This window comes from Peromyscus leucopus, chromosome 15, assembly GCF_004664715.2.
Source record: "Peromyscus leucopus breed LL Stock chromosome 15, UCI_PerLeu_2.1, whole genome shotgun sequence".
Lineage (NCBI taxonomy): Eukaryota > Metazoa > Chordata > Mammalia > Rodentia > Cricetidae > Peromyscus > Peromyscus leucopus.
In genome coordinates this window covers 27,824,028-27,845,815 of record NC_051076.1, presented here as the reverse complement: position 1 = coordinate 27,845,815, position 21,788 = coordinate 27,824,028, and the positions used below count along the sequence as shown (strand labels likewise).

Sequence of the window (21,788 nt, the reverse complement as noted above, 5' to 3'; positions counted from 1 at the left end):
AAGTGAGTTGCCACTCATCCAAGAAGGAGATGGAAAACAGCATCGCTCAAATCAGGACCAGGGCCCCTCTTTTGGTCATGTAATCCTCTGAACATAGTAGCACCATCATGGGTCTGAATATATTTCTTTATATCTGTTTAAAGGGCTGACTCCTTAATAGGTTTAAACCTCATGACTACAAGAGAGTGTCTTACTCATCTTTTTATGTCTAACACATGGTAGGGGGTAGGGTCTCAGTATTTGTTGTTGTTGTTGCTGCTGCTGCTGCTGCTGCTGGATTTGTTTGTTTGGTTGGTTTTTGGTTTTTTGAGACAGGGTTTCTCTGTATAATAACCCTGGCTGTCCTGGAAATCACTCTGTAGACCAGGCTGGCCTCGAACTCACAGCGATCTTCCTGCCTCTGTCTCCCAAGTGTGGGATTAAAAGCATGCACCACTACTGCCCGGCTTCAGTCAGTGTTTGTTAATAGAAATAATTACTACACCATCCTCTGAAGTTCATGGATGCATGCATACATGTGGTACACATATGAACACTCTGGCATGCACATACACATAAAATAAATAATTTTTAAGGCCTGCTGTTGTGGAATAATCTTTTTGTACACTGTGAAGATGTATCACTCTGATTGGTTTAATAAAAAGCTGAACGTCCAATAGCTAGGCAGGATTTCCAGGCACAGAGGACACCGGGAAGAAGAGCCGAGATTCGAGGAAACACGGAGGAAGGAGGAAAGCAGGATGGAAGGTCCATAGATGAGGTAAACGAGCCTCAGGACAGCACATAGATTAATAGAAACAGGTTAATTGAAGTTGTTGTTTTTTTTTTAAAGGCTAGCTAGAAACAAGCTTAAGCTAAGGCTGAGCATTCATAACTAATAATAAGTCTCCATGTCATGATTTGGGGGCTGGCAGTCCAAAAGCCTGCTACAACTAGGGGTGGACTTTAAAGGTTTCAAAAGCCCAAGCCGGTCCCAGTATTTCTCTCTCTCTCTCTCTCTCTCTCTCTCTCTCTCTCTCTCTCTCTCTCTCTCTCTCTCCCTACTGCCTGCAGATCTGGATGTAGAACTCTCAGCTACTTCTCAAGCATACCACCATGCTTCCTGCCATGATGATAATGGACTAAACCTCTGAAACTGTAAGCGATCACCAGTTAAATGCCTTCTTTTACAAGAGTTTGCTTGAGCCAGGCGGTGGTGGCACTCGCCTTTAATCCCAGCACTCAGGAGGCAGAGGCAAGTGGATCGCTGAGTTAAAGGCCTGCCTGGTCTACAGAGCAAGTTCCAGGACAGCCAAGGCTACACAGAGAAACCTTGTCTTGAAAATCAATCAATCAAACAAACAAACAAATATCAACAAGGCAACCACAATATTGAACCAAGTATGGGAATCCTCTGATTTACCAGGTCTTATGTGATCACACAGGTCACAACCCATGAACTCAGCTCTAGGACAAGAGGTTCCCAAATCAAATTCAACTACCTCTTATTTATTATAGGCCGTGCGTGTGTGTGTGTGTGTGTGTGTGTGTGTGTGTGTGTGTGTGTGCGCGCGCCTGTGGAGACCAGGGGACAATCTTGGATACCGTTCATTTCTCAGATGCCACCCACTTTGCTTTTTGAGGATTTTTGTGGTTTCTACATTCCTTTATTTGGGAAGGGGTGCACATATGCCACTGAGCATTTATAGAGGTCAGAGGACAACTTGCAGGGGCCAATTCTCTCCTTCCACTGTGTGGATTCTGGGTATCGAAGAGGTCATCATGCTTGGCAGCAAGTGCCTTTGCCCACTGAGTCATTCACCAGCCCCACCTTGTGTTTTGAGACAGTCTCTCACTGGTCTGGAATTTGCCAACTCGGCTAGACTTGCCACAGGGATCCACCTATCTCTGCCTCCTTGGCATTGGGATTACAAGTGTGTCCTACTGTAATGAGTCTTTGTCCCGCCAGCTCCCAAATAATGATACAAAGACTTATCATTAATTATGAAAGATCAGCCTATAGCTTAGGCTTGTTCCTAACTAGCTCTTATAACTTAAATTAACCCATTTCTATTAATCTACATCCTGCCACATGACCCATGGCTATTACCTCTCCCCCTGCACATCCTGCTCACTCTGAATCTCCTGGCATGTGGTGATATAGTGTGCACCCTCATAAACTTGTCTGAGGATCAGAGGACAGAGCCAGCCACTAGACTAGACATAGAGGTCAGGCAGTGGTGGCACACACCTTTGATCCCAGCACTTGAGATCTCAGGCCTTTGCTTGGGAAGCACACAGGCCTTTAATCCCAGGAAGTAATATGGCAGGGCAGAGATATATAAGGTGTATATATAAGGTGTGAGGAAATAGGAGCTCATTCTCTTTAGGCTGAAGATTTCGTAGAGGTAAGAACTAGTGGCTGGATGTTCTGTTTCTCTGATCTTTCAGCTTTCACCCTGATATCTGGCTCTGGGTTTTTTATTAAAAGACTGCCTAAGATTTGAACAACACTGGCATCTCTGCCTTTCTTCTTCCCAGAGCTCTCTCTGTCCAGAAGTCCCACCTATACCTCCTGCCTAGCTATTAACCATTTAGTTTTTATTAAACCAATCACAGTGGCACATCCTCACACAGTGTAAAGTGATATTCCACAACATCCCACTATGTCTTTTAGAACAATGTGGGTTCGGGGCCAGTGAGATGGCTCAGGTTAAGAGCACTGGCTGCTCTTCTAGAGGACCCAGGTTCAATACCCAGCATCCACATGGCAGCTCGATATTGTCTGTGTAACTCCAGTTCCAAGGGATCTGGAATCCTCACACAGGCATGCATGTAGGCAAAAACACCAATGCACACAAAATAAAAGGTAAATCTTAAAAAAAAAAAAAAAGTAAGTTCTAGGATCTAAACACAGAGTCTATGCTTCACAGTAAGCACGTCACTGAGCCACCGCTCGACTGCCTAGAGCTCACTTTTACTCACGTCTAGTCATCCCAAGTAAGGAAATGGCATCGCTTTCGGCTTCCTGCCTAAGTTCTTAGTCTTCTGAAGTCCTTTTTAAACAAATTTCTAGGGCTATAGAGAAGGCTCAGAGGGTAAGAGAATGTTCGCTCTTGCAAAGGATTCAGGTTCAGTTCCTAGTACCGGACATGGTAGCTCACAGCTGCCTATAACTCCAGTCCTAGAAGATTAGATGCTGACTTCCGTTATCTGTGGGCACTTAGGTGTACACATTAAAAGGAAAAAAATCAATAAATCTTTTTTTTTTTTTTTTTAAGGAAGAAAGAGTCAGGGCAGTTGGTAGCACATCCCTTTAACCCTAGCACTTGGGAGGCAGAACCAGGTGGATCTCTGTGAGTTCAAGGCCAGCAGGGTCTACAGAGTGAGTTCAAGGACAGCCAAGGCTATACACAAAGAAACCCTGTCTGGAAAGAAAGGAGGGAAGGAAGGAAGGAAGGAAGGAAGGAAGGAAGGGAGGGAGGGAGGAAGAAAGAGAAAGAAAGAAAGAAAGAAAGAAAGAAAGAAAGAAAGAAAGAAAGAAAGAAAGAAAGAGGGAGGGAGGGAGGGAGGGAGGGAGGGAGGGAGGGAGGGAGGAAGGAAGGAAGGAAGGAAGGAAGGAAGAAAAGAGAGGGAGGGAGGAAGAGAGAGAAAGAAAGAAAGAAAGGGAGGGAGGAAGGAAAGGAGAGAGAGAGAGAGAGAGAGAGAGAGAGAGAGAGAGAGAGAGAGAGAGAGAGAGTCCTTTGGGGACCTGGTATAACTGCTATAGCTCCCCTTTCACTATTGGCATACTGTATGTGAAAAAGTTTGCCCTTTCTCCCTCTTTCTCTCCCCTCAGTTTATCCAGGATCCATGTAGGAGGGAACTGTAGATTTAGCCTAAAGCTCCCCAATAGGAAAAACTTCCATTAGTCTGATAAGTAGCAGCTTTTAATGAGTTATGAGGTCCCCACCTACCGTAGTCCATCCCCATCTGCTGCCAACCAACAGTAGGGGCATGCTAGGAAAACCTCCCGCCCCAGGTCTTTGCCCTGGGTCCAAAGTCTGCATCCTACCTACATATGGCACAGAGAGTACCTGAATTTCACATGCACGAGACCTAGAAAACAAGGTTCCAAGAACAAAACTAATTCCTGCAGTTCCTGAGAGCGCAAGGAAAGTAGGGTCAGAGTGGAGGCTTTGGGGAGAGGCACCTGACACCAGATTTTGTGGCCTGCATGTGACATTCTGCCTAAAAGAAACGGGTGAGTATTCTGTTGGAGGCCAGAGACTGAAAACATTTTTGCTTTTAGTATAGACAGTGCTGGGGGATTGGGTGGAGGGTAGTTGTGGGAAGGGATTCCACAGAAGAAGAAGAGTCTAGTGAGTGTGAGCCGGAGCTGACTGTTAACTCCCTCCCACATTCAGGAGACCATGACGGGTGTGCTAACACTTGAGACCATGGCCAGTGGAGAGGCATATGGGCCAAGGAACTGTGTGGTGTGTGGAGACCGAGCCACAGGCTACCATTTCCATGCCCTGACGTGTGAGGGCTGCAAAGGCTTCTTCAGGTGAATGCTTTCTCCCCAACAGAAACCACCCACCCCCACACTCCTATCAGTCTGCCTTGAAATGTTGGCACATCTCCAAGCTCATCGTGCTGTAATACTCTTAGAGCTAAGCTCAACTACCCTGTGTCTGGCACCCTCAATCTTGCTGCCCCCAACACTCTATGAAACTGGTGACATAATAAAAGAGCAGGCCAACCATGTGTCCTAGAGACACAGCCTATTGGTCAGGAGCACTTGTTTAGTACACACTACCTGTAAAGTACCAAGTTAGTACTATACAAAGAGGGTTCTTAAGTGACTTCCTTGTGTCCTCATGAAAATGCTCCAGCTACCTCCGAAGACCTTTGGACACAACTCTGATTAGCCTGTTGTTAAATCAATTAGTCTTCTAGGCCATACCCTTTCAGCCTCTTCTTATGCCCACCTGCCTGTTCACTGTCATCTCAAATCCTGTAGTGTCTTTCTCTATCTCACAGGAGAACAGTCAGCAAAACCATTGGTCCCATCTGTCCCTTCTCTGGAAGCTGTGAGGTCAGCAAAGCCCAGAGACGCCACTGTCCAGCCTGCAGGTTGCAGAAGTGTCTAAACGTTGGCATGAGGAAAGACAGTGAGTTGGCCCCCTACTACCCCAGGAATCCTATGAGTGTGTTTCTCTGCTTATTGTGTACCTAATAGCTCTCATGTCCCACATAGCAGGCAGAGTAAACTTTTGGAAACTAATCAGATTATGCCACTGTTTCCAAAATAGCCAGTCTCTCTTTTTAAAAATATGTATTTATTTTTAATGTGCATAAGTGTTTACCTGCATATATATCTGTGCACTACGTGTATGCCTGGTGTCCACAGAGGCTAGAAGAGCATGCCGGATCCCCAGGAACTGAAGTTACAGATGGCTCTAAGTTGCCATGTGGGTGCTTGGAATTGAACCCAGGTCCTCTGCAAGATGAACCAGTGCTTTTTAACCCCGAGCCATTTCTCCAGTCTCCTCCCTCCAACCTCTTTTGAGGGGAATGGTTTCATCCATATCCCACTTCAGACTTTGTCTCTTAAGCCCCTTCCATACATTCCAGCCACATTGGCTCAATGCTATCCTTGAGCACACCAAGCATACTCTTCGCCGGGACTTGCCCATTTGCCAATCCCTCTACCTGAAATGCCCTTCTCCTTCGTATTTACGTGGCTTGCTTTTTCTCTTCCATCTCTTGAGTACACAGTACCTGACATCTCATAGGTACTTCTTAGTTATTCATTGCTGCTCTCTCTGAGCCAGGTAGCTGTCCTATGCTCCCAACAGATAATGAAGCTGGCCTCCCACAACTCAAGCCAGCTAAAAAGCAGAGTCCCACTTCAGCATCAGGCCTGTCTGCCTCTCAAACTCTTGCTTTACAATATCACACTCCTTTCAACATGGAGCAGGGGAAAGGACGCTGTACAAGCCAAATGACATTGATTTGGGTTCTGCCTGTACCACTTATTTTATGACTGTGGAAGAGTCTACGTTTCTGAAAAATAGGAAGCCTGCCCTGCCCAGGTTAGCGTTGCTGTATCCAGGGAAATCTAGCCATAGAACCTTTGAAATTACAATGCTATGCAAATATAGTGACATTTTCAATATTAAGACCCTTCTTCAATGTTCCCAAGGAGCCAAACATCTTATACCCTTTCTACTTTTCTCTCCACCTTTCCCTTCTTTCCCATGGTGCATTGTTTTCTGCTGCAGTGTATCACAGATAAATATGAAGTTGGCAGAAGCGTGCAGGGATCCCCTGCCACCTGAAGACACTATTTCAGTGAAGTCTAGGGAAGCCTCAGAAACCTTCCTTTCTTCCTCAGTCCTTCCTTACATGGGGACATTGAGTAGCCTCGACTCAAGGACTGGCAGGAAGGCGTTCTCTGCTGCTCTGAACAGCTTTGCCATCTCTCTTGTCTGATGCAGTGATACTGTCAGCAGAAGCCTTGGCGTTGCGGCGAGCCAGGCAGGCACAGCGGCGAGCACAGAAGGCATCCTTGCAAATGAGTCAGGAGCAGAAAGAGCTGGTCCAGACCCTCCTGGGGGCCCATACTCGCCACGTGGTCCCCATGTTTGACCAGTTTGTGAAGTTCAGGGTGAGCACTTACAGGATTTGCCTTGGGTGCCTGTGGAGGTGGCCTGAGGGAGGGGCCTATGTACCATGCCCTGACAGAGGACAGTTCTCCAGAACCCTAGAGTGGACAGGTTCCTCAGCCAAAAACCCTTCTAGGGCTGGTGAGGCCCAAAGGACAGCCAAGGTTGAGGCCTCTCACTCATGCACTGAACTCTACAGCCTCCAGCTTACCTGTTCGTCCATCACCGGCCCTTCCCTCCTCTGGTCCCCGTGAGGCCTCTGCTCACACACTTCGCAGATATTAACACGTTCATGGTGCAGCAGATTATCAAGTTCACCAAGGACCTGCCCCTTTTCCGGTGAGTATCACATGATCTTTCAGGAAGTAAATGCTGCATAAATTATACCAGTCGCTTAATAATGTCACATATCCCTTAAACTTTCCAAGCACTGGGTCTTAAATTTTCAGCTCTAAGCGTGTCATTCAGGCCTTTTTGATGCGCAGACTTAAGTCTGAAGTGCCTTTGTTTTCTGCCCACACAGGTCCCTACCCATGGAGGACCAGATCTCCCTTCTCAAGGGAGCAGCTGTGGAAATACTGCATATCTCACTCAACGCTACTTTCTGTCTTCAAACACAGAATTTCTTCTGTGGACCTCTTTGCTACAAAATGGAGGATGCGGCCTATGGTGAGATGATAGAGCAGTACAGGGTATGGATCCTTGTGGTGTACGGTATGAAGCAATGGCCAGGAGGCTCCTAAGCCCACCACCTCTCACAGTAGGGTTCCAGGGGGAGTTTTTGGACTTGACCCTTCGCTTTCATGAGACATTGAAACGACTGCAGCTCCAGGAAGCTGAGTACGTGCTCATGGCTGCCATGGCCCTCTTCTCCCCAGGTAAGAATCATCCAAAAGCCAAGGGACTCTGGCCCCGCCACCTCTACCAAAACTCAAAACTTTAATCTACCCCTTACCATCTGACTTCTAAGCCCATAGAGTGGGTCTATCCCATTCTCGGCCCCTGGACAATGTGAGGCTTCCCACCCGTGTTCCCTGCCACCTTATCCTTCCCAGTTTTCCATCTCAGACAGGCCTGGAGTGACCCAGAGAGACCAGATTGATCAGCGGCAAGAGGAGATGGCACTGATCTTGAACAACTACATTATGGAACAGCAGTCAAGGCCCCAAAGTCGGTAGGTAGGAGGCTGGGGGCTCAGAGGCTGCCTTGGGGGAAGGAAGGGATCTGAGAACCATTGAGATCAGGACGAATGCATTTTACTGCTGTTTCCTTTGGGAAACCAAGTACTTAGGAATCCAGGCCTTCCCTTGGGCCCACCCCTATCACACATAGTTCCAGTATCTAAATTATTCATACTGCTGTTCCATCTCACTTTTCCAAGGTTTTTTGTTTGTTTGTTTTTTATTCAGTAGAGATGCAAAGTAGTAGCTCTTGGCCGGTGTATGATAGCATTCCTGAGATTGGTGATATCCATCACCTCACCTCTCCAACTTTTCCAGACTAAAGCAAAATTTCCAAAGTCTTGTTCATTCTTCTTTTTGGCCCTCTCCTCTCCCTTGGGTCAGTTCCTTGAATTTTTCGGTTCCGTTTGAAGTCACGTTCATTCACAGTTTCGTGGACAAAGCCCGTCCCTAGTTCAGTCATCCAGGCTCTGAAGTTCAGGCCACTTCTGTTCTGCTCACTCCTTGATAAATCAGTTTGCTAAGAAGGGGATGCCTTTATACCATCGAACAACACGCCCACCTCCTGGAACTCCATCTAGAAGGCCCCACCTTCAGATTCTATACAGCTGAAGTTCTGGCCAAGTCTAGCGATTCCTTACGCTTGACCTCTACGCCCTGGGCTCAGGAAAAACTAGGCACAAAGAAGGAAGACAGTGTTGACAGAAGCCCTCCTGGGGACTTCTGGAACTTTTCAAATATAGTATGTGCCATCCACAGCATGATTCTCCAATGTTCGGACTTAGCCTCCTTGAGGGACAGTTCAGGGGACGGGAGCCTCAGGACAAGACTCCCAGCTGCCTTATTTCCCTCTTCTTTCCCTGGTAACCTTACTGCTGCTCCCTCCAAAGGTTTCTGTACCCAAAGCTGATGGGCCTGCTGGCTGAGCTCCGGAGCATAAACAACGCATACTCATATGAAATCCAGCGCATCCAGGGACTGTCTGCTATGATGCCACTGCTCGGGGAAATCTGCAGCTGAGGCCCAGGTTTGCCTCCTGCCCCAGACTCCCCCGACATCGGACCGGAAAGGGGAAATGGCTGGTACCCAAGATGGGGACCAGCTTAAAGGAGCTCCGTGATAGCAATGAAACACTGAACAGTAACTGTCTCTTCGTGTGGTCATGGGGGGGGGGCGTGGAGAGGGGAGGGGGCGTGGAGAGGGCAGGGGGCGTGGAGAGGGCAGGGGGCGTGGAGAGGGCAGGGGGCAGAGGGTGGGGAGTTCGGGGGGGACCATAGGGCCAAAGTTGTTCTCTGGAGACACAGAAGATGGGAAAAAAGGAAGCCTCAGGGCTAGGAGGTAAAGTTCCTCCTGGGAATGGGTGGGCCCATTCTTCTGTCTTTCTATGGCCAAAGATTTAGCTCTTTAACCTTCCTTTCCCAACCTTGGGAGGCCGGGGGATGGGAAACGGGAGAAATGGGGCAGGGAGCTGATCCCATGCAGATTTTTCTGCTCTGAAGAAGAAGGAGCTAATATCGTAATCAAAGAAAAATGACAAAGAAGAAAGTAGGGTGCGGGGAGCCAGACACATCCCTTAATCCTTCTCCTTCAGTCCAGAGCCATAGAGAGCTTGTGGAAAATTATAGTGGGGCTGATGGCAGATTTGGGTGCCTCAAACCACTGCCTCATTGGAAAGTGATCCTGTGGCAAGCTCCAGTTCTGAGAAGGACACGATCCCGTCCCCCACTCTGCCCATGGGACCTAGAAGTCCTCCAGCAAGGTAGGCTCTGGGGTGCGACCTCGTTAGTCTCTGGCCCTAGGGCATGTGACTCAAAGGTTCCAGCTGCTGTGGAGGTTGCCTCCAGGACAGCTTCAGCCCACAGTGATGCTGAAGCCACAATGGAATCTGTTGCGCCAGTGATTGAGGAAGGCTCCGAGGGCCAGAGTGACAGGCAGGGGAGGCATCTTCTTCTCCAACACAGCACCTACACACCAGTTACTATCCACCAAGCCTGCCAGGGAAAGAATACTGATCAGATTGTTTAGTAGGACTTAGAGGAAGGAGTCAACCGAAGTAGGGTAGAGCCTTCCTCCTTGCATATCCCCAGATTCCTCGGCAGTTCCAAATGTCGCAGTAACCCTCACCTCGAAACACCATATTGGCCTGGGGCAGAGTCAGGTGGTAACCAAAGGAGAAAGTTGTATCTTGTAGCCTTGTATTTGCCTCAAACTCCACTCCAACCTGAACCTGAGAAGCAGGGGCAAAAATGAGGGGAGGAACAGTCACCATGACTACCAGAAGAGTCCTGACCAGAGCATCAGCAAGCTGAACTCGTGTGTGAAAACATATGCCAATGTGAGAGTAGGAAGAATAATAATAGGCCAGCAGCCTGGGGAGACTTGAGGGGCAGAGTTCCTGACTGACTGACTAGGATAGCGGATTAGCTCAGTAATCTTACCTGTTCATTCGCCCTGTGGTAATAACTTGCATGGGCCCCACCTGACCCAACATTCAACGTAGCCACCCAGTGTACCGCTGTGGGGAAAAGTACAGAGGGAAAAGAAAGTTACTGTAGTGAATCCTGGCAAGGAACCCCAGAAAAGCCCAGAGTCGCTCCTCCTCACCCGTCTCCCTTGGTGCCCGTACCTGAGTACTTCCCAGCCAGAGTCAAGATGGCCCCCTCTTCGCCTGGTCGTCGGTGATAAACTAGCTCTCCTCCTAGCACCAGCCGATGAGTGATGCTCTGCAGGAAGTGAGCAACCATGATCACTGTGGAGGAGCGAGGAGACAAGAGTCAGGTTGGCACCCTTACCATCCTGTCACCCCCCACTCTAGCCTGCCCAGAAAGTTCCTTTTCCAGTCCCCAAACTGTACCGAAGATTAAATGGCATGATTGACATTTTTTTGCAAATGGACGAGAGCAAGAACTCTGTCCCAGTTCCCCACCTGATTCCCCGATCAGGTCAGGATTTCCCAGGGTCAGAGTGGCTGTGTAGTCGTCTCCCCGATATTCGCCATCAAACTGCCAGGTCAGGAACTTGGCCTGCTGTGTCTGGTGAGGAGAGGAAGAAATAAAATACCCCTTCCCTCTTTTTATGTTCAATATTGCCTCTGCTCCTCCCCCTGGGTCCCCCAAGGCAGGATACCCATGGAAGAGAGAGAGGAGTTGCCTCGGTAGATGGAGGCAGGAACTGTGGGTCACCTGGAAGACAGCCTTAGCTCGCAGCCGCTCTGCCAACAGAAGCAGGACCTGGGCGTTGAGACTGCCACTGCTGTCCATGTCCCCCACCACGGTGGGGAACACCTGTTAAGGAATGTAGACGGTAAGGCTGAGATGGGCAGGTAGTTTTAGTCACCTAACCATGAACACTAAGGGATTTCAGGAACATCACACAGTGCCCCCTGGTGGACGTCAAAGACAAACTCGGGCATCTTTGCGCAGGAATCTCTCTAGCCTCTCCCATTCAGAAGAGACACAGAGGAGACAGTTGCTGACAACACACACATTTCCTCCTTCTCGAGACCTACGCCCATGTGGGGTTCTAGGGAGTTGACGCAAGAGTGGTGGCGCCCTCACCTCAGTGGGGCTAAGCTGCCAGTCCCCTGCATAGGCGGCATGGAGGTGATAGCCTGGCAAACCCAGAGCACTCATGTGCACAGTATGAGCTACCTGAGGAAAGAAGAGACAACGGAGAACGTGACATTCTACTTCAGTTCAACTCCCTATCCCACGCTTGATCTTTTTCCACCCATGAGATTCTTTGAAAAACCTCAACTATTCCAGCATATGCAGAGGGTCACTTGGATTTTAAGCAACAAGTCCCACAAGCAAAGAAAGGAAAAGGGACCCCTTTGTCCCTCATTTGTCCCACATAGCCTGGCTAAGACTGGAGTAAAGGGTGTGAAGAAGAGGATCCAGGGACAGGCAGGGAGGGGAAGTAAGGAGGGGCCAGAGAAGTGGGAGCACCTGGAAATGGCTGCTCAGAACCTTGTTGACAACCAGCTTCACGCCCTCCATCTGTGCTGGAAATACATCTGAAAGAAGCGAGGGGAAGAGAAGGCATGAGTACAGATAGGGACTCCTAACCAAGGAGGCTAGACTTCCCTTTCAGCCCCATAGGAAGCATTGGAGGAAATGACCTCCTTTCAAATCCTGCAACGAAACGCTCTGCTTTGGACGTCTGATGCTCCTTGACTGCTGGGTGTCCCGGCTGTGCTCTCTCCTTTCTGTTCGCGTCACTGGACATCAGCTGGACATTCCAGACCCCCCACCCCCCACCCCTTCAACCTGAGACACCCAAAGGCCAAGTCCTCACCTTTGCACAGCCGGTGCAGCTCATCGAAGCTCCCGGGGTTGGGCAGCGGTTCCTCTCGACGGGGGCCCCGGCGGGGTAAAGTCCCCATCGGTGCCAGGCCCAGGGTGTTCCCCATTTTAGTCCAGGGGACAGGGAGGGTTTGGGGTTAGCCTGGGGAAACAATCTACTGCTCCCTCTATCCTCCGCGGGCTCCACCCCCCATCATCAGGCTCCCCAGTTTCAGAAACTTCCATGTGGTTCAATGCTAGACCTGCAACAAGGAACAGTAGGGGGAAAGAGCGCCGATGGGAAAATTGAATCCCAGGCACACTCCCGCCCCATCGCTGATCCCTCACCCCACTTGTCACCCCTGCCCGCTCTCCTATTATCTATTCTTAACCACCACCGCCGGCTTCAACTAGCTCCCTGGTTTCTCTAGTCTTCATCCCCATGTCCCAAAGTTTTGCCCGCAATGGAACACTAGCCCTTACCATCTCAAACCATCCTGCTGCCCCTTTCCCCCAGGCACACCCCGGTCATCTTGATGGGGGCAGCCATCTTGAGTAATGGCAGAACCATAGCTTCACCCTGCACTTCAAGCATGGCCGCGGACGCCATCTTGGAAATGGGCAAAGGAAGCGCTCAAAGACCCAACCCACCCAATGATGAAAAAAGGTGCTTCTATTTCCCGGTGACCAATGGGAGAGGAGGAGGACAGAAGAGTGGCAGGCCTGGCAGCCCCCGAGCTTCACTCCGGCGCTGCAGTGGCGAGGGGGAGTTTGTGGGTGGTGCTTCAGAGTGGAGCCGAAGGCCACCCTCCTGAGATCGCCCAGCCTCTTCAAGGTCGAGATAAACTTTTGAGCACTCAAGACACTAGAGGGAGCATTTTGTCGCTTGGACCGCTGGGGCTCCTTGAGCCGGACGTGAGAAAAGTGAAACTACCGTTTGAGTTTGGAGACGTGTTTTGTGAAGAGACGCTCGGGGATTGTGAAAACCTAGTTCCCATTACTCTCAACCTTCCTGAAATCCTCTGGGGCATCCCCACGGCCCCCCACCACACGTCTCCAAAGGACTGCTGCTCACAAACACAGCTCTCCCCTGGAAAACAGAGCCCTCCCACCACGCCCTCCCGACTCTGGAATTCTACATACCTTGCCTTCTTGTTAGAATTAGGGATGATTGTGAGGGTTCGGGGGAGGCGAGCGGGTTGCGGGCAGAACTAATTTCTGAAGCAGCTGCCCTCTCTAGTTGCCCTTCCTTGCAGAAAGGACTAATAAAATCCAGGAAGACGACAACAGCCTGTACTTAACACTCTTCCCCCGGGGCCAGGGGCAAGCGGGAGTGTGCCCCTAGAACCGCTTCACAAGAGGAGAGCTGGAAAGGGGAAAGATTTCTTAGTCATGGTTGCACCCCTCGCTAGCTCCCACACTTCCACCCCCGTATCCCTCAGTAGTGTTCCAGTGCACATAGGGCAAGCTTTAGGGGCAAAAGGGTGAAAGATTTCAGTCTCCACTTGGCTAATCCACAGGAAAGCTCTGGGCCTAGAGAATGTGCCTCTGTCCTCCCACACAATTAGAGCTGGGCCAAGGGCCAGGGCCTAACTGATAAGGTGATCAAATGACCAGGCACCTTCGACCTGGACAGAAACCTCTTGACTATTGCATTTGGGAGCAGGAGGGCAGAGGCTATTTTTCTGAATTTGTTTTTTGGGGGGGTAGGGTATGCTCATCGATAAGAACCCAGGAGTGTTATTCTACATTCTCACCCCTCTTCCTGTCTCATTACACATTAACTCACAAAGGGACAGAGTCAGCTGTATCTGGTCTGGCTTGTGTTTCCCTAAGCCCATTCCCCGCCACTCCTTTTCCCTTATTTATTTTCTTTTCCTTTCCTTTTTTTTAAAAAACATTTTTTTAAAATTTTTTTTTAGACAGGGTCTCTCTATGCAACCCTAGAACTCACTATATGGACCAGGCTGGCCTCAAATTCACAGAGATCAGTCTGCCTCTGCCTTCCCAGTGCTGGGATTAAAGGCGTGCGCCACATGCCTAGTTTCTTCCTCCTTTCTTTTGTTCCCAAATACCTCTTTGCCAAGTTGCTATGGGGGGATGTAGGGTTGGGGGAATTCGGTCTATCCATTCTGAGGCAAAGATAACAGGGGTTAAGGGCTTCTTGTCAGAGCTTTCCAGAGAAACAACTTAGACTCCTGATTGCCTGCTGCACATTAACCCATCAACTTCAGCCCTCGGTCCCAAAGGGATAAATCATAAGCAGATCTTGGTCTTCATGAGAGTTTATAGCCCCCTGCCTCTCCTTCCAAGACCAAGCGCCCCCTTTGGCTTGTTCTTTCGTCCGTCTCTCCAACTTGTTTACTCCAGCATGATCTCTGCCCCCTCTGGACTTGCTCTTCTCTGTGTCACCTGACAGGGTGGGGAAGTGGATGTGTATATAGCCCCTGCCTCCTGTCAGGCCCGGAGTAGACGCCAAGGACAGCGACACTGAACAGGTATGATGAGGGAGCGGGAGATGTGGGCGCCATGCAAAGAGGATGGGACTTTAACCGTGGAAAAGGAAAGACTTAGGTTTGGCATGGGGGGGGGGGGGAGAATCCCTGGAAGGGGCTACAGCCCATCTGACTTCAGTGCCCTCTCCCTCCCACCAGCAGCTCTGTTCCTAGGCCACGTCCTCACGGCTGCCATCATGAAGCTGCTTGCAATGGTTGCACTGCTTGTCACCATCTGTAGCCTGGAAGGTGAGTTCATAACATGGGGAAAGGGAACCAAAGAAAAGAAGGTGCTGGGGGTCTTGGCTACCCAACTCTCTTGTGCCTGTAGAGCTGAGTGTGCCCACCAGAACTCAAGAGGAAGATCATTCCCTTTCTAAAGAAAAAAAAAACAATACTTAGCAGGACACCAATTTGAGGAAGGAACTAAAAGCTGGGGTGGATCTTGTGGGGTGTGAGGGGAGACCAAGATTCACTGCTGCAAATCCAAATGAAAAGCTCATGCATTGTGTTTGTGTAGGGGCTTTGGTTCGGAGGCAGGCAGAGGAGCCGGGACAGCCAGATATGACGACCATGGTCAGTCAGTATTTTCAGGCCATGGCTGACTATGGCAAGGACTTGATGGAAAAGGCCAAGGCCTCGGAGATTCAGACCCAAGCCAGGTAAGTCTCCAGGAGAGGGCTCAAGGGCTCCAGGCCTGCAGAAAATAGGAAGACAGGAATTCTCGTGGGAATCTTCACTGGGCGGCTGGGGTTCCAGGAGATTAGGTTTAAATTGGGAAGAAAAATCCCCCCTTACCCAATCGATTAAGTGTATTCCTCAGACAGATGGGGGCAGCAGGAAGTGGACCTTGGACTCCTGTCGTCTCTAGGGTCTGAGTCCCTGCTGCATGGAAGGTCTACTCCTCCTCTTACAGACTTGGGTATACCAGGATAAATCAGGGTGTATCACTTGGGAAGCTGGGTCAGTCTGCTCTGACCTTCACTCCCAACAGAGACCCTGGCAGTGACTAGGGCCCTTCACACTGACCTCTGGTCCTTCCCCTCCCCAGGACTTACTTTGAAAATACACACAAGCAGCTGACCCCCCTGGTTAAGACCGCCGGAGCTGAACTGATGAGCTTCTTCAGCAAATGGATGAACCCTGAGAAAGCAGCTCCTGATGCTGCTAAGTGAGGTGGCGCCGGGCACCTGTCCTCCTGCCCCAGAGCCAATCCCTCTACCTTCTGCTGGTTTTCTACAATAAATGCGGAAGGAGTCAAGCTGTGTCTCGTGTCTTTGGGTGATTGGGAGAAATAGCGAGTGGGAGAGGAGGAGGAAGGAAAAAGATCAATCTCTTTCTAAAAGGGAAAGGGGAAGGGGAGTTTTGGTGGGACCTGTGAAGAAAGGGCTGAAGAAATAAATGATGGACATGATAGAGTGATGCCTGTGATTTGTCACCAAACCCAAGGAGTGTCCCCACAAAATCCCCTTGAGTTGGGGTCATAGGAAACAAGGGTAACCCTCAGAATTTCTTCTTAAACTTTCTATGAAAAGATCATGGGTTTGTTGTTGTTTTGTTTTGTTTAAAAAGAGCCCCACAGCCGGGTGGTGGCCCTTGCCTTTAATCCCAGCACTCAGCAGGCAGAGCCAGGCTGATCTCTGTGAGTTCCAGGCCAGGCCTGGTCTACAGAATGAGTTCCAGGACAGGCACCATAACTACACAGAGAAACCCTGCCTCAAAAAACCAAAATTATAAAAATAAAAAGAACCCTGCAGTGTGATTCAGGGGCCCATCTTTCCTTTTGATCCTGTTAGGTTAACCCTCTTCTCCCAGAGCACTCTAGGGTCTTCACTCAAAACCCCTCATTTAGCTGGGTGTGGTGGCCTTTAATCGCAGGAGCCAGGAGTTCCAGGACAGCCAGAGCTACAAAATAGACTCTGTCTCAAAGCAAAGCAAGCCAACAAACCACCCCAAAAGGAAAAGGAAAACAAAACAAAACAGCTAAGGATATAGTTTAATGGTAGATCCCTTACCTGGCATGTGTGAAGCCAGGTTCAATCCCCAGCATTTGAACAACCAATATAAAAACAACGACAAAACTTTCTGTTTTATGTAGAACAATGTATATAGACAAGAAAGTCGTGTCCCTACTTTCAAGGTGACCTTAGACAAGTTAATATGTCGAAGTCTGAATTTCTTATACAGGTTAGTGAGCAGATAAAATGATACAACAGGAAAATACCTTGAAAATATAAATCACAGCCGGGCAGTGGTGGCGCACGCCTTTAATCCCAGCACTCGGGAGGCAGAGCCAGGCGGATCTCTGTGAGTTCGAGGCCAGCCTGGTCTCCAAAGCGAGTTCCAGAAAAGGCGCAAAGCTACACAGAGAAACCCTGTCTCAAAAAACCAAAAAAAAAAAGAAAAGAAAAGAAAAAGAAAATATAAATCACTATGCAGTGCTGTGTTGTCTGGCACAGGGGATTGCCAGGGGTGAGTCTGGACACTCTGGCCCTTTCTGGAAGAAGGCAAGCAGGTCGGAGACCAGCTCACTGTACCCTACATGGCTTAAACATCTCCACAAAGAGCTTCCAGGGGACTCTGGGGAGAGGACCGTCATTGGCAGGGGATGCCTTGACTACCCACTGTGGAGGAAATGACCTCCCATTTGGACCCAGCTTGTTCCGCTTGACCTTTCCTATGTCCACGAGGTTCTCTCTAAGGCTCTTCTTGCTCCCAAATTCCCTGAAAATTCCTTGTCCTTATAAAATCTTCCACTAGGAGGGTCACATGATCCTTGCCATCACATTCCTTCTGCATGCTTAGCTTCCCAGCTGTGCTAACTCAAACATGCACAAGCTGGATTGATATTATCTAGATTGGTGACTATTTTGGGTTAGACATACAGGCTTCTCCACAAACCGATCATGATTCATTTTTCAGACACAAAAAGCCACATTGAGTACAGAAGTGATTTTTTTAGGTCCCAATGTCTCCAAACACATCTATACTCCCAACACAGAGTGAAAGTGTAAGAATGCTCCCTGCTCTAGTCCATCTCAGAGCAGCAAGAGACCGAGGGTCTTATCACTCATGTAGATACAGTCAGCATTTATACCCCAGAAGAACAAAGTAGCCAGGTCAGTGGTGGTGGCGGCGGCACATGCCTTTAATCCCAGTACTTGGGAGGTAGAGGCAGGTGGTTCTCTGTGAGTTCGAGGCCAGCCTGATCTACAGAGCCAGTTCCAGGACAGCCAGAGCTACACAGGGAAAACCTGTTTTGAAAAACAAACCAAACAAAAAAAGCGAAGCAGCCCTGAAGTCCTGTGTTCTCAGCAGCTGAGTTTGCCTTACTCAAAACTGTACCTTCAACATCCAGCCCTAACGCTTTGTACAAGCTGAACCAATATATATGAGGAATGACAAAGTGAGCAGAGTCAGATCTGTGACAGCTTTATTGGAAGGTAATCCCTTTCCGCTGTTTAGCAAGGGCTGGGGACCAGGGAAGGAAAGAGGAATAAAGCAATAAACATCGGTGAGTAAGTCTTTAATGGAGACGAGGAACTGCTGGTGTACATTAATTTAGAGCCTAGCATCATTATGGGAGTAAGATCAGCTAGCATCCCAAGCATGGAGGTAGCATAGGGATGTCAACCATGAGGGCTAAGAGAAAACTAGAAGCAGAAAAGGAATGCAACCAAGCACACATGTTCTAAAGCTACTGGGGTGGTTTCTCAAGCTTCAGAGTCTCGTATGTCTCTTGGTTCCGGGTATTCAGGCCCTGCGGGAGAGTCAAAGGATGATCAGGAGCTGGGGCTCACCACAGGGCCCCCATCCACCTCACAGGTGACCCCATTCCTTTTCTGACTTCTCAAGTAGGGAAAAGAGGCTCACTCACCGTGTAAACAGCCTCTGATTTCTGTAGAGGAAAGGAGCAAGGCATTAGAGACCAACACCTTCTTCGGGGCCTCCCATCAGCTTCCTTCCCACCCAGGGAGTATTTGGGTCAAGGTTAGTGTTAGCTGCCTTGAGCTAGGAGCACTCACATGACTGCTTATGGGTACCCACATGGCTACAAACACACTTCGGTACAGTACACGACTCTCTCTTGTGTATTACCAACTCTACTTGATTCTTTCCTGTCCAGATATTTTATTTGCAGCTCAACTAGATGGCAGGCTGCTGCCCATCCTGAGGTGAGGGGCAGGGTGCAGGTTAGTGCCTAAAACACATGCCTTCCCAGAGGCCTCAGACCTAAGGCTAGTAACCCAGGAAGGTTGAGAGCCTAGAAAAAAGTGTTGGCGCGCAGGTGTGGGAGACTCCGTACCTCATGGCTGGCTACAGCTGCCTTTCGGACCTGGATCTGAAGTGGGGGAAAGGCAATCAGTAAAGGAGAACTTGGAGGCCCATCTCCTTTCCCTCCAAACCATGGAGAACCCCTTCGGTTCCCCTTCCCGCCGCCACCCTCCCACTTCGGGGTCCGGTTCTTAGACCGGCCCAGCCCGCCTTACCTTGAGTCGACAGTAGAGCAGGGTGAGAACTATACCATACAAAAACAGGATGGCGTCCAGGATATAGCAGAGCTGGGGCTCTCCCAGGGCAGCTGAGGGGATACAGGGTGTCCATGGGACCCAGTGCACAGGGGCGGGGCGGGGTGTTGCTCAGAGGAAGGGAAAGGGGTCAGGGAGGTGGGCCAGGGCCTTGTGGGGGTCCTTCTAAGGGAAGAAACTAACCCCCTCTTTAGACTGTTGTTTCTCTTACCTTCCCCCGTCCCCCACAGACTACGGTAGGAGTCAGATGGGAAGCATGAAGGGTTCTGCTGTGGTAGGACCTGGGTTTACTGAGGTGAGGGTTAGAGACTTCCCTGTCAGCCCCAGGCCTCCCTTTTCAGCATTGTGGTTCCTCAGGCATCATTGAACACTTCTTCTACCTCAAGGACCCATTGGAGTTTACTGGGCTGAGACAGAAACCTCAGCCCAGAGGGGGAGGGGAGAGAGAATAGTGGCAAATTTCAGCACAGAAACCACAAGAGTGTGTCTCTGCTCAGTCCTGTGACCTGTGGCTGAGGGCTGGACAGGAAGGATGTGAGCTGGTGAAGGGAGGAAGGCAATTACTCTGGTATTGGTCATCTTCTCAGACTCACTGCTTTTTGCCTCACAAGGCACTTAACTCTATCAGAAAACAAACAAAACCCAAAGTGACTGCTTTTTGAGGCGCTACAGATACCGCTGACTCTGCACTTTGCAAAGCAGGGATGGGTGACCACAGCTCAAAGGAATGACCACAAATTGAATCTAAAATATGGATTCTTCCTCCTGCTGCTCTGCCCTGTTAATCATGCCGGGCCTTGAAGAGGGGAAGTTTGTGCAACTAAAAAAAAAAAAAAGAAAAAAAAATCACGCAGGAGCTGAGAGTGGCGGGTCACGCCTATAATCCCAGCACTTGGGAGGCTGAGGCAAGGGCACTGCCATGCGCTCCAGATCAGCCTAGAATATAGAGTGAGATCCTGTCAAATTAAAATTAATTAATTAATTAAAAAAAAGGGGGGGCTGGGTAGTGGTGGCACATGACTGGGAGGCAGAAGCAGGTGGAACTCTGAGTTTGAGGCCAGCGTGGTCTACAGAGTTCCAGGATAACTAGGGCTACACAGAGAAACCCCGTCTTGAAAGACAAACAATAATTCACAACAAACGACCCCCCCCCAAAAAAAAAAAAAACCAAGAAATGAAACTCCACCACCACCGACGGGCACAGGAACTGAACATGATGGCCGCACACTATCTCATGTGGCTGAGGCAGGAGGAGTATGAATGATGCCAGCCTGGGCTACACAATGAGCTCCTTCCTGCCTCCAAGGACCACACAGGATCTGGGCTCCAGGGACTGCTCTCAGCTTCATCAGGACCAACGCGGTGAATGTCGGCCTGCTCTGGGACCTTGATATTTTTGCCGTTATTTCTCATCTGATGCATGCATCTCTAGGATTGGGCACTTGATGCTCTTACCAGTTGACAAAATGGTATAGCCCTGTCCACTTCCACACAAGTCAAGTTACCAAGACTGGTAAAGTACTTTTATTCCCCAACACTCCCAGGCGAGATTGCACAAATCTCAAAACTACCTTGTGAGAGAAACATCGACATCGCCATTTTATGGATGATGAAATGCAGGTACTCAGGAAAGCTTAGAAACATTCAGCGCCAGAGCTAAGCAACAGAACTGGACCTCAAACCCAGTTTTTCTGCCTCCGAAGCACAGTTGGAGGCCCTCCTTTCCAGTCATTCTCTTTGTTTCCCTACGGTTTAACCCCCCATCTGTAACAAGCCAGCCCTCGACCAGTGCACCTCAAACCCTGCTGGGCAGGGTAGGACAGGCATAGGCACTTGGGAGGTGGAGGAAGGAGGTTAAGGTTAGCTTCAGCTAAATAGGGACTTTCCAGGCTAGCCTGGGCTACATAACACCCTGTCTCCCCACAAGACAAACACCTCACACTGATAGAACCTTAGAGCCGCTGGGTCTTGGGGCTTTTGCTGTTACTTCTCAGCTGATGATTGAGAACACTCTGCTGCCTACGGATGTCAGCTGGACCGAATGGTGTGGCCCTGACCATCCCCAGAAACAGTATTCACGTCTCTTTGGACTCCTTTGCCTTACCCCCAAGCTCACAGACAGGCCCTAGCCTATTTAGAGGGCTTTATATATAACTATCTAGAGATCGGCTCCCAACAGAGACAGAGAGCATCCATGGTATTGCTGATCAAGAGATGGAACTTTCCCAGAGAAGCTCTTCATGCTGTACAGTCCCCACCCCTGACAAACGAACCCTTCACATTGGTCCTGAAGTCACTCGGAAGAAAGGGACAATAAAAATGGAAATGATGAGCAGTGCCTGGGAGGGGACCCCACAGGGCTAACTTCAGAATCTGCCTCAGCCCTGTGCCCACCCGCCCAGGCCCAGCCTTCTTCCTTCCATCCCCAATTCATGCCCTGGACTCCCACCCGAGCACGGCTAATGGCCCTCCCCAAACCCTCCACCCACCTGCTTGTTCGACCAGAAGGAGCAAGAGCAAGACCACGGCTGGCATCATCTTGGGCAGAGGCTTCGGAGCTGGGAACTGGCGATCAGACAGACGCCCTGACAGACGAACTGCGCAGCTGTGCCCATGAGCAGTTCCCTGACCACAGCTCCCCCTTCCTGCCCCGCCTTCCCCCACACTT

At 49.7% G+C, this 21,788-nt stretch overlaps 5 protein-coding genes across 8 annotated transcripts in view; 2 read left to right on the top strand and 3 right to left on the bottom strand.

The window, feature by feature from the left end:
• The window catches only part of Pcp4l1 (Purkinje cell protein 4 like 1), a 42,170-nt gene extending 35,250 nt beyond the window's left edge, over positions 1-6,920 (bottom strand). Inside the window, exon 1 of the mRNA XM_037211273.1 lies at positions 6,844-6,920. Within this exon, the coding sequence (XP_037067168.1) occupies positions 6,844-6,855 (12 nt within the window). The 5' untranslated portion in view covers positions 6,856-6,920. The remainder of the gene's footprint in view (positions 1-6,843) is intronic.
• Nr1i3 (nuclear receptor subfamily 1 group I member 3) lies at positions 4,016-8,957 on the top strand. Of its 3 annotated transcripts, none has more exons than XM_037211272.1 (9): positions 4,016-4,222; positions 4,386-4,528; positions 5,008-5,135; positions 6,465-6,634; positions 6,832-6,971; positions 7,156-7,301; positions 7,394-7,510; positions 7,701-7,806; positions 8,704-8,957. In XM_037211272.1, the coding sequence occupies exons 2-9, from the start codon at positions 4,392-4,394 to the stop codon at positions 8,831-8,833; spliced, it is 1,074 nt and encodes a 357-aa protein (XP_037067167.1). In that variant the 5' UTR covers positions 4,016-4,222; positions 4,386-4,391; the 3' UTR covers positions 8,834-8,957. The 3 variants fall into 3 exon arrangements, with proteins under 3 accessions (XP_037067167.1, XP_037067166.1, XP_037067165.1); XM_037211271.1 differs by having other exon boundaries at positions 5,005-5,135; positions 7,397-7,510; XM_037211270.1 differs by having other exon boundaries at positions 5,005-5,135.
• Tomm40l (translocase of outer mitochondrial membrane 40 like) lies at positions 7,867-12,688 on the bottom strand. Its single transcript, XM_028860080.2, has 10 exons — positions 12,580-12,688; positions 12,110-12,359; positions 11,761-11,828; positions 11,371-11,463; positions 10,996-11,097; positions 10,740-10,845; positions 10,440-10,562; positions 10,252-10,328; positions 9,938-10,040; positions 7,867-9,804 (listed from the first exon to the last, which is right to left on the bottom strand). The coding sequence occupies exons 2-10, from the start codon at positions 12,222-12,224 to the stop codon at positions 9,665-9,667; spliced, it is 927 nt and encodes a 308-aa protein (XP_028715913.1). The 5' UTR covers positions 12,225-12,359; positions 12,580-12,688; the 3' UTR covers positions 7,867-9,664.
• A 1,798-nt stretch (positions 12,689-14,486) lies between these two features.
• Positions 14,487-15,852, top strand: Apoa2 (apolipoprotein A2). 2 transcript variants are annotated; one of them, XM_028860085.2, is made up of 4 exons: positions 14,487-14,594; positions 14,751-14,840; positions 15,112-15,253; positions 15,643-15,852. In XM_028860085.2, the coding sequence occupies exons 2-4, from the start codon at positions 14,789-14,791 to the stop codon at positions 15,764-15,766; spliced, it is 318 nt and encodes a 105-aa protein (XP_028715918.1). In that variant the 5' UTR covers positions 14,487-14,594; positions 14,751-14,788; the 3' UTR covers positions 15,767-15,852. The 2 variants fall into 2 exon arrangements, with proteins under 2 accessions (XP_028715918.1, XP_028715919.1); XM_028860086.2 differs by having other exon boundaries at positions 14,491-14,594; positions 14,754-14,840.
• A 2,155-nt stretch (positions 15,853-18,007) lies between these two features.
• On the bottom strand, positions 18,008-21,767 carry Fcer1g (Fc fragment of IgE receptor Ig). Its single transcript, XM_028860089.2, has 5 exons — positions 21,610-21,767; positions 19,082-19,173; positions 18,898-18,933; positions 18,469-18,489; positions 18,008-18,351 (listed from the first exon to the last, which is right to left on the bottom strand). The coding sequence occupies exons 1-5, from the start codon at positions 21,656-21,658 to the stop codon at positions 18,289-18,291; spliced, it is 261 nt and encodes an 86-aa protein (XP_028715922.1). The 5' UTR covers positions 21,659-21,767; the 3' UTR covers positions 18,008-18,288.
• Positions 21,768-21,788: the final 21 nt, after the last annotated feature.

Excerpts from the sequence above, each read along its gene's own strand:
- Apoa2 (XM_028860085.2), top strand. The coding sequence starts at position 14,789 with ATGAAGCTGCTTGCAATGGTTGCACTGCTTGTCACCATCTGTAGCCTG. Across the intron at positions 14,841-15,111 it reads CACCATCTGTAGCCTGGAAG|GGGCTTTGGTTCGGAGGCAG; the intron begins GTGAGTTCATAA and ends GTGTTTGTGTAG. Across the intron at positions 15,254-15,642 it reads GAGATTCAGACCCAAGCCAG|GACTTACTTTGAAAATACAC; the intron begins GTAAGTCTCCAG and ends TCCCCTCCCCAG.
- Fcer1g (XM_028860089.2), bottom strand. The coding sequence starts at position 21,658 with ATGATGCCAGCCGTGGTCTTGCTCTTGCTCCTTCTGGTCGAACAAGCA. Across the intron at positions 18,490-18,897 it reads CAGCTGTAGCCAGCCATGAG|AAATCAGAGGCTGTTTACAC; the intron begins GTACGGAGTCTC and ends TTTCCTCTACAG. Across the intron at positions 18,352-18,468 it reads AATCAGAGGCTGTTTACACG|GGCCTGAATACCCGGAACCA; the intron begins GTGAGTGAGCCT and ends ACTCTCCCGCAG.
- Tomm40l (XM_028860080.2), bottom strand. The coding sequence starts at position 12,224 with ATGGGGAACACCCTGGGCCTGGCACCGATGGGGACTTTACCCCGCCGG. Across the intron at positions 11,098-11,370 it reads GGCAGCTTAGCCCCACTGAG|GTGTTCCCCACCGTGGTGGG; the intron begins GTGAGGGCGCCA and ends ATTCCTTAACAG. Across the intron at positions 10,846-10,995 it reads GAGCTAAGGCTGTCTTCCAG|ACACAGCAGGCCAAGTTCCT; the intron begins GTGACCCACAGT and ends TCTCCTCACCAG.
- Nr1i3 (XM_037211270.1), top strand. The coding sequence starts at position 4,392 with ATGACGGGTGTGCTAACACTTGAGACCATGGCCAGTGGAGAGGCATAT. Across the intron at positions 4,529-5,004 it reads GGCTGCAAAGGCTTCTTCAG|GAGAACAGTCAGCAAAACCA; the intron begins GTGAATGCTTTC and ends TCTATCTCACAG. Across the intron at positions 7,807-8,703 it reads CAGTCAAGGCCCCAAAGTCG|GTTTCTGTACCCAAAGCTGA; the intron begins GTAGGTAGGAGG and ends CTCCCTCCAAAG.